Consider the following 15,224-nt stretch of genomic DNA (forward strand, 5'->3'; position numbering starts at 1 on the left):
TCCATGCTGTCTTGTGCTCCCAACTAATACTCTCTACCAATCCCCTTCCCCATTGGGGTTCTTGGTACCACATAGGTTTCCAGGTTGTATGTCAGCTTGTTTGGGGAACAATGCTGCTGCTAGGAAAACATTAATTTTTTTTTAATTTCTCAATTACACATTTAAATTTCTGGCCTTCACATCTGCAAGATCATTATGTGGAGGGCTATATATTTATTATATTCATATATACTCTTCCTCATACTGCCTTCTTTGCCATTCCATCTCTTGTCTCCACTCCATTTGCCACTGTACCTTGCTTATGTCTGTGTTTTTGGTGATTTTTTTTTTTTGCCCAGATTCCTTCTGTGCTTAATTTAAATATTGCCCCTTAGTTTTTTCCAGTTATGGTCTTTCCCAGCAAATATCCAAACACTAATGTGTATGACATTATTTTATAATTTCACAAATTATCAATTTAGAATGTACCAGTCATCACAAAAGAAAAATTTACATGTCTCATATATCCAGAATAATGTCAGGGCAAGGGTCACGATGATTATTTAAGTATACAAATAATATTCCCTTTTAATTTTATAATTGATTGGAAGTTTTCCAACAAACTTGATTGATTAATCTGAATTCTCTTTCTATTTCCCTTTCAAACTCTATTCCCAATCTTGACTCTATTCATGTGTAGTACAATTGCTAAGGCCTAATTGGTAAGTACAGAATAGAAGAATCAGGGAAATTACCGTAGAAAGAACACCTCTGGGGAGACAGCACAATAGATAGGAAAACCATTATACCCAGAGTCTAAGAAACTAGGTTCAAAGCTTGATGCTGAAACTATTGGCTTTGACTTATATATATATATATATAATATATATATATATATATATATATATATATATATATCATAAAATGAAGAGAGTTCATTAAAGTACTTCTAAATATCCTCTCAGGACTAAGTCTATGATTCCATCAGCCTAAGTCACAGAATTCTCTTGATCCTTTTCCAAGTTTAGGTAAGAACAAGAATTCTATGGCTGGCTTAAAATCCCAGTATTGATATCCACACTGTCAAACTCATAGTGCCAATACAATAGGTCGCACTAGGAATTTCTGTGGAAGACTTATTGATCTCATTTTAAAATGTAATGTTATCTAAGTTTTTTTTGTATTTTTTAAACTTTGTTAAATATTTCCTAATTATATTTTAATCTGGTTTGAGCTGTATTCAGTAGTGTTATTGAATGAATGGGCATATTTGACACTTCCAGACTTAAACTTGACCCAAATTACCAAATTGTTGACCTATGGCATTATTGACCCAAAGGTTATCACAATGACTGGAACATTAGAAAGTGCTTAATAAATGTCTATTGATTGGCTGGCTGACTCTTCATAGAAATGAAGTCAGTCAAACTTTATTTTCCCATATCTGGGTAGAGTATACTGGATGATGCCCTAGTGCATTGTTTATCTCCCTAGCTGCTCCTTTTTCAAATCTTTCCCCATATTTTATTCTTCCTTCATTTTCAAAAAAGTGGAGAATCTTTTGAAATGGGACAGGAGGGAACCAAACCTTAGAGAAATAAAAAGATGCAATAGATACTTTTCAAAAAAAATAACAAAATGTTTACACATGCCTTGAAGTTATATGCCAAGGGACTGTGGGTTTGGAAAGTTATATGAGAAATCCCTAGGAGTGATGTGAAAGAATTACTTTTAGTTCAATTATAACATTAATTAACTACTTCCTCCAAAAATTCTGAAGTAACCCTGATTTCAAAAAATTTAATACCAGAGCCTTTATCATCCACAAAATATATCATCCAAACACACAGCTCATAGATTTAATATTTGAATGCCTATAGGGTTCTTGGTACCACATAGGTTTCCAGGTTGTTTATGATTAAGGTCAGCTTGTTTGGGGAACAATGCGGCTGCTAGGAAAACATCAATTTTTTTTTATTTCTAAATTTCACATTTACATTTCTAGCCTTCACATTTGCAAGCACATTATGTGGAGGGCTATATATTTATTATATACATAGCATACTCAGGTATGAACAGGTTCATCTGAACTTACAATCCTAAGGGAAATCTCTCAATGACAAGTTTTAAGAGATTTTTGATGGTTCTTGACATTAACATAGTCCAAAATAAATCAAATCAGTTTAATCGTGAATAATGGTTGATTTTTAAGATAACATCTAAAACGAATTTAGGATTTATCAAAAATGACCAAATTCAGCTCTTTTCGTAGTGGCTAGAAACTGGAAATTGGATGGATGCCCACCAATTGGAGAATAAATTGTGGTATATGAATTTTATGGAATATTATTGTTCTATAAAATATGACCAGCAGGATGAATATAGAGAGGCTTGGACAGACTTACATGAAGTGATGTTAAGTGAAATGAAATCATTATACACTTCAACAACAATATTATATGATGATCAATTTTGATGGATGTGGCTCTCTTCAACAATGAAAGGACCCAAATCTGTAATGAACAGAACCAGCTATACCCAGAGAAAAAAACACTGGGAAATAAGTATGGGCCCAACATAGCATTTCCACTCTTTCTGTTACTGTTTGCTTGCATTTTTGTTTTTTCTTCTCAGGTTATTTTTACCTTCTTTCTAAATCCGATCTTTCTTGTGAAGTAATATAACTGTATATCTTGTATATAACTGTATACATATTTATACATATATTGTATTTAACATACACTTTAATATATTTAACATGTATTGGACTACCTGCCATCTAGGGGAGGGGGCGGAGGGAAGAAGGGGAAAAGTTTAAACAAGTTTTTGCAAGGGTCAGTATTAAAAAATTACCCATGCATATGTTTTGTATATAAAAAGCTATAATAAAAATGTATTAAAAATTTTTTTTTAAATGACCAAATTAACAACCCAAACCAGTCAAAATGATGGCTTAATTGGTGTGTCCTACAAAATTTGGGTCCTGTCTGTATCTGAAACAAAATTTTAGTTGATGTCTAACTGATCTGAATTAACTTTGTTCATTATCAATATGAAGTTATCATTGCTTGGAAAATCAAGGAGAAAATATTAATATTATTAAATGAGTTCCCTGAGAAGTTTAATGAATTGTCCATAATCATGCAGCTAGTCTGTGTCAAAGGACTTGAATCCAGGTTAACATAACTCCCAAAATCAGCTCAATATCCATTAAACTATGTTGCCTCTTAGATTCATTACAGTGAGATCATTGAAACTGTTCAGGCAAGGGTGTTCTTAAATAAAAGGAGATACTATTCATGATAGAAAACTAAAAAAAAATCCCACAACACCCAAGTTAAAAAAAGTTAAACATTTCAATGTTAAAGGAATGACTATATGTCAAACATCCTTGTGGAGTAAGTACAAATTTCTTACTAAAATGGAAGGCAGGCAAGAATGAATGAACAAATGAATGAATGAATGAATGAAGCATTTTGTAATAATTTACTATATGAAAAGAATTGTTCTAAGTGCTGGAGATACAAATAGAAGAGTAAAAGTTCAGTCCCTGCTCTTAAAGAGCTCACATTCCATTGAGGAGACAAAACACGGAAGATTTCATTTGCAGATCAGATGGAAAGATTTTATGTATGCAAAAAATAAAAATGCACAAAAACAAAACAAAGTTTTCATTTATATAAATATTTAAGCATATAATTAATATCCCCATTTCATTTTATAATTGATTGAAAATTTGCTAACAAACTTGACAGATTAGACTGAATTCTTTATTTCCACATTAATATCCCATTTACCCCCAATCCTGACTCTATTTGCCTGTGCTTTCTTTTGTCATTTTCACTGATAAACTCCTCTCCATTTCTGATGTTGAGGCACTTGACATTGGGCTGGAAGCACTGATATTCCAAAGATTCTTTGACCTATCTCCATTGACTGGGCTCTGAGCAGAGATGGTCATCAAGATAATATTATACCTTATAGTTTTCTAGTACTTAAAAACTATGTATTTATTAAGTACCCACAACAGACTAGTAGCTAGGTGGCATAGTGGATAGAGTGTCAGGTCTAAAGTCAGGAAGACATCTTCATCCGTTTGCCTCAGTTTCCTCACCTATAAAATGATATGGAGAGGAAATGGCAAAGTACCCAGTATCTTTGTAAAGTAAACCCCAAATGAGGTCAGAAATAGCTGAATGGCAATAATAATATTCTGGGAACAACACTAGACACTTAAGATGCTTAAGAACCTTGCCTCTCATGGCTTTTCAAGGCTCCTTTCTATATTACATCACATTTTAGCTCTTTGAGAATATTTCTCTTTGAACCTAATTCAGAGTATAACTTTGGTCAAGTGAATTAGAATCAGAGAATGTTATATCTGCAAAGAACTTTGGGTGCTAATTAGCTATTTTTAATCCCTCATTTTATAGATGAAGAAAATGAACCAAGGTTATATAGTTAATTGGTTGTATAACCTAAACTAGAATTAAGTTTTCTTGTTTCTCAGTTGAACCTTCTCACAACCATATAACTTCTATGTCATTAATTATGAAGTAGAAATATTGTGACTCTAAAGATAGTTTGGCACTAGATTGTGGAAGGCCTTGAATGGTAGGATAAGGAATTTTTATTTATTTACTAGGCCATGGATGGTGACTGAAGGATTTTGTATGAGAGAGTAATGTGATCAAAACTATACATTAGAAATATTTCTGAAGAGAAGTATTTGTTGTAGAATAGAGAAAGAGCAGAGGCAGAGAGACCCATTAGCAGATTATTATACTAGTTCAAAATAGTATTTTTTATGGTTCCCCTATGTTTCTATATCTGCTGATGCATTGCAGCTAATCTTTTTGTAAATATATTTTTCTACTCTCCTTGTTTTTAATTTTATAGGTCTATAAAAATCACATGCCATTAGTGTTTTTCTAAGAGAATCTTCTTGGTATGGGGAGAAAAAAATGACTCATCCCCCTTGACTTTGAAGTAATTTTCTCTAGAGAATTTCATTGTCCTAGATAGGATTGTGATCATACACATATCCTTTTTTTTTAAAAAGCATAATTTACATGTATTAGGACCTCCAACTATTTACCATTAATAATTCATTACAGATTGGAGGCAGATAGATGTCTAGCCCATGCTACTATATACCTTTTCTTACTCGGGTTTTGTGCTCAATCGATATAATTAACATATTTAAAATATTATTTTACAGCTTTGGTCACTTGTCCTGATTTTATGGCCTGTCATTATTTTCATAATTTTGGCTATTACCCGGACGAAATTCCCTCCAATAGCAAAACCAACCTGTAAGTATCTCATCTAGATTTTTCTTTTTTATCTTCTGGATTTGATTTCAAATTCTCATGACTTCTATACCATCTTGGTGTATTGTTCTCCAATTGACTTCTTAGGAAATTAATTTTCACTTGAGCCTTTTTTTGTGGTCTTCATTGTGTTATTTCAAATAGAAATTTGCCAAATAGAAAGTTGCCTTAGATTTATTGTTCTGGGGGTAGGAAGAGAGAAAATACAAAGATTCAAGCTGCTTTCTTATTTTTAGTTATAAAATTTTGACTCACTTATTATATATGTGCAATTGAAATTCAACTTGGCCTATACAACATGAATCAGAATTCCTGAGAATTATTCCCTACATTTTGCAGTAAATAACATAATATTTAGAAAGGTTCAGCATTAGATTTCCTCAGTAGCTTCTTGGTTTTGTAGTCATAATTAAGGATACAGTACAAATGGTGAAAATTCAGTGTGTAGGCTGGGAGGAGGAGGTGAAGAGGGATGGGGGTAGCGTGTATACTAATTTGTACTAGAAATATAGACACACTGATTGTTCCTTATACCCTGAGGAGGAAGCAAAGTGATGAGATTGAACCTGCAAGAGGGGTACCATGGAGCTGCAATTCTGGGTGTGTTGGTTTATGGAAGCGTGAAGGACTGGGAGGATAGTTGCATCACATAGTGAGGAATAGTGGAGGACAATAAAATGCAGGTTTGTCAAGCTGAAAGGTGGTTCTGTTGAGCAATTGCCTAAACTCTTCTATGCCAGTGCCCTGAGGCAAAGCTCTGATCACTACATCCTAGTTACATCTCTCTTTGCTGTAAATGAAGTTTTGAGAAGCATAAAATATATTTAAGTTATCAAAGGTCTCAGTTGCCTCATCAGGGCTTTTTCCCTATTTATGGCTGGGTTATAAAGTGGATGATTTATCTGTTCTAGTTCTTTATAAACATTTTAAAAGAAAATATAGAGAAAAAGAATTCATAAAACTGTTAGCTAATGCCAAGAGAAAAATAACATTTTTAAAATAATGTTTACCACTCAGGCTTTTCCTGGTGTTGATCTTCTGTCTTAGATACTTAGTAGTAAAATTCAACCAATTCCCTTATAAGACTTCAAAGAATATAAAGAAAATTGTGCCTTACTTCATATTAACCTAATTATAATTGAGCTATAAGGAAATTTTGGAGATCATCCCGTCCAATCCCCTTATTTTATAGCTAGATTAAGTGACTTACTGAAGATCAAAGTAGTAGCAGATTCAGAATTTGATTTTAAGACTCCAGGTTCTCTATCTTCAAATCAAGGATGCTGTGTAATGTGCCATATGGTCTTTTCAATGGCTGTGACCCCAAAATGTTGTAGAATAAAAACATTGTGAGTAAAGCAAATTGTGTTTCAAATAGACAGAACTTGTAATTTAATGGAATCTCTTTGTCCGATAAATCACCATCTTCTCTGTGTGTGTTTGTGTGTGTGTGTGTGTGTGTGTGTTTGTGTGTATGTGTGAATATATGCAGACTGACCAAGATCATGTTAATATGGAAAGTTCAATGGAATTGGGAATGCATTTTTTAAATTTGTTTTTACTATTTGTCAAGTAAAAAAAAATTGGAATCACCTACTAAGCTATTTCAATGGGATGTGGAAATCAGGACAAAAATCTATGCTATTTTATAACAAATACAGTGCATCTTAGCCATTGTTTACCAAAAATCATTCAAGTTTTTTAATGAAAATATAAATAAGAGGAAACATGTTATGCTGGGAAAAGGCACTGAACTTTGAGTCACAAGTCTTGATTTCAGCTCTTTGTCCTGACACTTATTGGCTCTGTGATTTTGGGTAAATAACTTAAGTTAATGTAGCTTCATTTTCCTCATGTTTAAAGTGAAGGAGCTGGTCTACAAGAACTCTGAGATGTTTTTCTAGATAGAAATATATAATCCTGTGAATCTGTATTTTATTAATGACATCATTTACATAGATTTGAAAATCAATAGCACATATATGTGCAATTCAGAATGCTTGTTTATTTATAGGTTTGTAGGCCCTCTGTTTAGTGCATGGTTCCCTAAAGTTTATAACATATAATTTGGGGCCTAGTTCATTGAACAGTATTAAATAAGATGACTTTTATGTCTCTAAACCCTGAATTTAATAGGCAAGAATATCATTTGCTTCCCCCCCTTTTTTTTTTAAGAATAAAAAGTCCTTATCTTTAGGAATATAAATGAATGGAATTATCATTTGACTTTCTGTATACTTTGGCAAATTGTTGGAAAATATTTTAATACTTAAATGGGTTGGAATTAGCTTGGTTTGTTATGGCAAATAATATAAAACTATTGTCTGTTGTATTTGCTGATTCACTTTTTTTAGCTAATTAGTATCATTGTATACTGCTTGGATTTTAAATACTATGTTGTACTTTTAAATTCACATTAACAATTTAAAATTTGTATTTTCAATATAGGTAACAAATAAACATGGCAAATGATTCCCTTAAATACTATATATATTTACTAATAAGCTAATTTCACAATTTGTTAATTAAATGAAGGCCAAAGGAACTTGAACCAATTTGTTGTTTCTGCTTTTCTTGGTTTTTAGGGAGAATTTTTAATTGTATAGAATTCAGTTTATAAGTCAAAAAAGAAAGATAATATGTGTGAGTGAAGAGTTTAAAATTAGTCTGTCTCATTTAGAAGTTTTGAGAAGTGTGTGGAGAGAAACAGGGAAAGAAAATGATACCTTACTGAAGTAATTACTTTTAGGAATGAAAAAATTGGGTAATATTTTTATAAGACATTGAAGTCCTTCAATTAATATGAATTACCAGTGTATATATACGGCATCTAGAAATGTAAAGAAAATAATCCCCATTTCTCATCATGCAACTTTTATAATCTAGTGATCATCACTTGTGTGGCCATTATTTCTCTTTGAAAGTAGGAAGCTACAAAATTATAAGGTAATCAATCACCAAATGGGACTTGACAATAATCATAAAATACTTTATAAACTTTAAAGCACTAAATAAATGCTAGATATCTTATTATTAATATAAATTATGTTTTGAGTTTGGGACTCATCAAGGAACTCATAAATTAAATGCTAATATGTAGACAATTTTCATTTAATTTTATTACTGGAGATTCTCTTTTGTGGAAGTGCTGGCTAAGGAAGACAACTAGGTGGTATAGTAGATAAGAGTCCTAGGCCTGGGATCATGAAAATTCCTCTTCTAGATTTCAAATGTAGCCTTAGACACTTATTAATTCTGGGACCCTGGGCAAGTCATGTAACCCTATTTGCCTGAATTTCCTCATTTGTAAAATGAATCAGGAGAAAAAAAATGGTCAACCACTCCTTTATCTCTGCCAAGAAAACCTTAAAGGAAATCATGAAGACTTGAACATAACTGAAAATGATTGAACAAAAACCTGGTATGATTCAGAATAATATAGAAAAGCTTTTTTTTTTTTAATCACTAGCTAGGAAAAGGTAATGAAAATGGATCCAGTTTAGATTGAGAAACCCATACTCTGATTCCTAACACCACACTATAGAATCTATTCTATTTACAATTATGGTCTGTAAAATCCAGTGAGATAAGTAATGATTACTCATCTTGTCTAGCTTAAAGTATTACATTATAAAGGTTAAGAACTAAAAATAAGGGATGTAATACCATATTTTTCTCACTGTCTTTATGGTGAAATGACATGAAAGAGGAAAGAGGTATGTCTTTTGGAACTTCACAGAGCTTTGCCAAACTTTGGTATACTTTGCAGGATTCTATTTTATCTTAATTTCTCTTTAAACTGAATATAGCTATAGGACCAAGTGCCTCAATTATAAACTTGGGGTAGTTAAACTAGATTTTGGGGGGAGCCAACTGGGAAAATAGATAAAATGAATACCTTGCATTAATGGCCCAGAAAATGTAAGAAGGGAGAACAATTTATATTCTGTTGCAGAAGTAGCCAGCCTGAAAAGTTATTTTGCATAAATAAAATCTATGACTTATTTTTTCATTGAACATTCTGTGTGCTGATAGTAGAGCTCTTATTTGCATCAGAAGGATATAAATTCAAACATGATGCTTCCTAGGTGACACTGGGCAAGTCCCTTGACCTGTATAGATCTGTTTCTCTGTCTGTAAAATGAAGACTAGATGATCTCTAAGGTCTTTCTAGTTCTTATTCAATGATTTTGGGATCTGAAACAAAAAAATCAGATAGTTGAAGTGTACAGTTGCTGGTTGAAATTATTTCTACTACATGGGATATAGATATTGAACTAGTCAAAGAGATAAAGAGCAGAGACAAGATTTGAACTAAGATTCTCTTACTTTGAAGCTGGTCTTGGCTATCACATTGCCTCCCTTAACTTCTTCTCAGAACAGGATCTTTATTCTGTGTATCCTGTGCTTACTCCCCTCTGGATTATGAGAGATGCTTTGGAAGCTAGTACCAGCAAGCAATAAATCCAAGTCATATATCCATAAATCCATAGCACATCAGCTTTCCAAACCTGGCCAAGCAGGCTTTGAATGCCTGCTTAGGCATAGGGAAGAAATTGGCAGAGTCACTGAGTTTGAAAACGTCCCAACCACATGCGATGACTTGTCAACAATTAAAATCCATACTATAAGAGCTGATACAGCAGGCTAGGGAAGTGGAGGCAGCTACTGCCTTCCTTGAGTCCCAGAATCCTTCTTAGAGTAAAAACAGCAACTTGAGATAAGCTCAGCTACACCCTAAGGCTGGGAGATTTCCCCCAAATTGTACTTATGTCTGAACAACAAGTATGTCCACACAAAAAGGTATTTAAGAAATTCTTAATTATTCAGAGGTTGATAGTCTCTTTGTGGTAGGTTGCCACCCATCCTGGTATGACTCAACAGTTTGGGGAATTGTGAGATTTCCCCATGTTTCTGCCATAACCTTTGCCCCATAATGTTCTGGCCTTTGTTCTTAGGGATTTATGCGATGCAGAAGTTTGGGTACTTATGATGACACTCATGATTTGAGAATTAGTCAGGCTTTTTCTATCCTTTTTTCTCTTTTTCCTGGCAATCTTTGGTTGGTTTCATATTTCATTAAGATGTCCAACCCTGAGTGGGCACCAGGAAGAAGAACTTAATCTATTGATTTTGCTTTTTGTTAGTAGCAAATAAAAAGTGTCAAGTTGAGGGGACAGGAAGGGAGAACCCAACTATTAGCTAACTGGAAGTTTGGGGATCCAAAAAATGTTATCTTGCCCACATCATCATGGATGATTAAAAAGTAGTTACCAACTCTTTTTATATTAAATTAGCTAATGAGGTGCCTACACCTTAATAGGGTTGAGAAAGTTAGAAAAACCACATCAGAGAGGTTGTTTGGCTATGTTATTGCTATGACCTTTTCTGTGCTACTTAGTGATAGAAAAAAAGAGAGGAAGATGGAGATTCATGGAAACCAGTTCCAAAAAGTTCTGACCCCTCTCCTGGCAGATAGTCAACAATTTTTATCTTTATCACTGAAAGTGGAGTAAAGGCAATAGTTTTTTTTTTTAATTTTCAACAATAATAATATTACTGCAATAATGTTATTTTTAATATAATATATTAATATTATATGTAATTAATATAATAATAAGCTGCTACATATATAGTAATATGGCACCTTAAGGTTTGCATAGTGCTTTACAAATATTACAAATATTATCCCATTTGATCCTTACAATAGCCTTGGGAGGTAGTGGATAATCTTATCTACATTTTACAGATGAGAAAACTGAGGCAGAAATAATTAAGAGCTTTACCCAGGGTTACATAGCTAGTAAATATCTGAGATTGGATTCAAATTCAGGTCTTTCTGATTCCAAATTCCACATTATAGCTACTGTATCGTCTAGTTCATAGTAGTTCCCCATCCCCATCCTGTGAATGTTCCCAAGTGGGGGAGAAAACGAGAGAGAGAGAGACAGAGAGACAGAGAGACAGAGAGAGAGAGAGAGAAAGAAACTGCATGCCAGCTTTTACTTTGACTTCTTGAAATTGTAGGGATAAAAGATAGGGAATTGGATTTGAATCTGAGCTCTTGGAGCAAATCATTTTACATCTTTGGATCTCAAATTCCCCATCCTCAAAATGATAAGCATGGACTAGATTGCTGGAGGGAGCTTCCCAAAGCCAATGAATTCACACTGAAATTTTCTGGACTGTATTACTTCTGCAGTCTCATCCAATTCTAAATCTATGATCCTATCACAGGCCTCCTGCTTGTATTTCTGCAATAGCTTCTTAGGACATCTCTTTAGCAATCTTTCTCTGATGTAATCCATCATCTCTATTGTTTTCAGTTTCATTCAACTAGTATTGAATAAATACTTACTATGTGCTTAATAAATATGTGCTTATTAAGCACAGATATGTAGTGACTGCACTTAGTCCTAGGGATAGAAAGAAAAAAAAAATAAGACTAATCTTCCTCAAATGCTTTTTTTTTTTTTTAAATCATGTTATCTACCCTGCTTCAGAATTCAAAAGGGTCACATCTTGCCTACACCAAGGCTTCTTTCTTTCTTTCTTTCTTTCTTTCTTTCTTTCTTTCTTTCTTTCTTTCTTTCTTTTTTTTTTTTACACCAGGGCTTCTTAAACTGTTTTTTTTTTTTTTAAATTCATGATCCTTTTTTTACCTGAGAAATTTTTTCCTGACCCCAGCTATATAGGTATATTAAAAAGGAATACAAATCAAACATTTATTGATGGTAAGTCATAATTTTGCAACCTCCACATTCAACTATTTGACCCCCACATAGGATCACAATCCATAGTTTAAGAAATTTTGGCCTACAGCACCAAATTTAAACTCCCTGGACTGGCTTTTTTAGGCCTTTATACTCTGCATCCAACACACCTATCTATTTTTGTTTCCTACAACTCCTCAGTGTTTACCCTTCAGTTTGACCTGCCTCCTCGATATTCCAAACACATACAATGTTAAGTCTAAACTGTCTTCTTTTCCTCCTGTTACCTCAGCTCTCCTATTTTCTGTTTTTCTAAATCCTAAGTAACCTTTCAGGCAATTCCATGAAGTTTTTCCTAATTATTTTCCTTTCTCCTCCCTCTTTAAATTTGTATTATACTTGGGTGTTCTTATAGTACACATCGAACTATATAATTTTAAGTAGAAGTATTGTTACTTCCATTTTTTAAATAAGGAAATTGAATCAGGTAAAGGGACTTTCCCAGAGCAATTGAGTGAGCTGTCAAGTCTCTTGATCCCAATACCTATGCCCCTTCTACTACACTATGGTTTTTGACATAATATTTTTTGTCCCTCGATTATTTTCTCTTTTATGTTATTCTTCTTCTGATTGTCTTTGACATATCAGTTTCATCTTTTCAAATAGACCATTAGCTTCTTTTTTTAAAAAAAGTATATATTTATTTTAACATTAATTTTTTGAAAGTTTTCAGTTCTAAATTTTATCCTTCCCTCCAACCTCTACCTATCTATTAAGAAGACAAGCAATATAATACTAATTATACATATGATGTTTGTAAAACATAATTCTACATTAACTATGTTGCAAGAATAAAAGTAAGAAAAATAAAGTAAAGGGGGAGAGAAAGTATGTTTCAAATTTGTACTCAGAATTCATCGTGGACTATTATTTTCTTGGCTCACAAAAGATCTAAGTTGAAGCAGCTGGGTGATGTACACTGGATAGAATGCTTGATCTAAATTCATGAAGATCTGACCTCAAATCTGGCCTTAAATAGCTGTGTGATCCAGAGCAAGTGACTTTACCAGTTTACCTTGGCTGCTTTATCTGTAAAATGGTTCTAGAGAATTTACCTTCCAGGCTCAGTGCTCTATCCATTGTCTGCCTGTGAGTACAAAGAATAGCTCAATTAAGTTCTGGTTGTTGATCATTATGGACCATAATTTTGGGGTTCTGATTAGAGTTATGACCATTTCTAGGAACCCACCCAGTAGGTGAGACCTAATCTGGATCTGAGAGAGAGAATGAGCAGAGAGTGAATTGCTGATATTACTTTGGATTCGATCTTTACTTCCTTGATACACATAAAGCCTTACTGTATCTTCTGAGGCCTTTGTGATGTCATTGTGTAAGTAAAGGGAACAGCAAGCAAACCCATTAGGAATTCCTCTTATGAGTATTTGTGCATGCAAGATTTTTGTGTGGGAGAGACTTTACCTTCTGGCTCTTGTCGATGAGAATTCAAAAGACACTTCACTATCTGGGACTCTTGTCTGTGAGAATCCAGAAGATGTTGGAACAGTGGGTTCTAATGGGTAAGATTAGCACATTCTGTCAGCAACAGTGCTGCAGGTAGCAGATTTGGTGCTAATGATACCAGTAGTCTCTTATAATAATATGGAGCTTGTTGAAATCGAGGATAGACAGAGACAGGATCTGTGATTTTATAAGAATAAGAAACTGCCAGCTAAGGAAATTTGCTCTACAATGGCGATTCCTCTTCAACTTTAAGATGTTACAGTTATCTAGTTAAGAAACAAAGCTTTTTAACCCCTACTCCTGTAGTGTGGGGTGTCACATAACTGAATTTGGGAGTTGCTAAAATTTTGTTGACAATAACAGGTTTCTGAATGCAATGACCAAAATTAATTCAAAATCAAACACAACAAATCCAAGGTATTTCTGGCAATGTTGGCCCATATTGCATCATGTGACTTCATTGCAACCTTGGTTTTTAAAACCACGCCATGGACACTTTGCACTGTATATGCATGAATGCTGCCTCAGCTCAGATTTGAGTTGGGTTGCCTAAAAATTTCTTCAGCCATAAAGAGTGGCAAAAATCTGGCTTAGAGCACTAGGCAGGGGTTACATAGTCAAGACATGTCAGAAAATGCCTCATTTCCAGAGATGAAACTTAAAACACTTAAAACTTTCTCCACGTATCCATGAAACAAGGAAGAGTATGGAAACATGGAATGCATGATAGGACCCAAGATATCTAACCATCAATGAAATTGTTTCTGGAAGAGTTACCTTGCCTTGTCCAACAATTGTTTCATTGAAATTCTTGCCTTCGTTTAGATAGTATCACACCCAATATTAGTTGCCAAGTCCAAAAGATTACTCAATTAATGTTCTCCTAAAACCCAATTGAGAATGCAAACTATTTGCATTTTTGTTTTTCTTCCTGGGTTATTTTTACCTTCTGAATCCAATTCTCCCTGTGCAATAAGAGAACTGTTCGGTTCTGCACACATATATTGTACCTAGGATATACAGTAGGATATACTGTAACATATTTAACATATATAGGTCTGCTTGCCATCTAGGGGAGGAGGGTGGAGGGAGGGAGGGAGGGAGGGAAAAATCGGAATAGAAGTGAGTGCAAGGGATAATGTTGTAAAAAATTACCTTGGCATGGGTTCTGTCAATAAAAAGTTATTATAAAATAAATTAATTAATTAAAAAAAAAAACAATTGAATACTAACATCATCACTCAGTTATGTCCAAGAGAAATACATAACTTGATGGGCTGTTATTATTCAGTTGTTCAGTTGTATACAACTCTTTGTGATCCCATTTGGGGTTTTCTTGGCAGAGATAGTAGAATGGTTTACCATTTGCTTCTTCAGCTCATTTTATAGAGGAGAATTCTGAGGCAAACATAATTAAGTTATTTACTCAGGGTCACACAGTTAGGAAGTGTCTGGGGCCAGATTTGAACTCAAGAAGATGAGTTTTCCTGACTTCAGGTCCTCTGTACTGTGGTACCACCTAGCACCTAACTTGAAGGACAATGGTAATGCTAAAGATAAAAAAAAAAAAACAAAACCTTAAGATAAAATTAAGAACTAAGGAGTACAGAATAGTTCATAGGACCATAGATTTAGAGCTGTAAGCTGTAAAGGAATGTAGAAACCATTTACTCTAACC

General features: G+C 33.7%; 1 protein-coding gene across 1 annotated transcript in view; it reads left to right on the plus strand.

Annotated features, from left to right (window-relative positions):
- Positions 1-15,224, plus strand: part of ABCA12 (ATP binding cassette subfamily A member 12) — a 222,592-nt gene that overhangs the window by 13,222 nt on the left and 194,146 nt on the right. Inside the window, 1 exon segment of the mRNA XM_051983610.1 lies at positions 5,201-5,294. Within this exon segment, the coding sequence (XP_051839570.1) occupies positions 5,201-5,294 (94 nt within the window).

This window comes from Antechinus flavipes, chromosome 3, assembly GCF_016432865.1.
Source record: "Antechinus flavipes isolate AdamAnt ecotype Samford, QLD, Australia chromosome 3, AdamAnt_v2, whole genome shotgun sequence".
Classification (NCBI taxonomy): domain Eukaryota; kingdom Metazoa; phylum Chordata; class Mammalia; order Dasyuromorphia; family Dasyuridae; genus Antechinus; species Antechinus flavipes.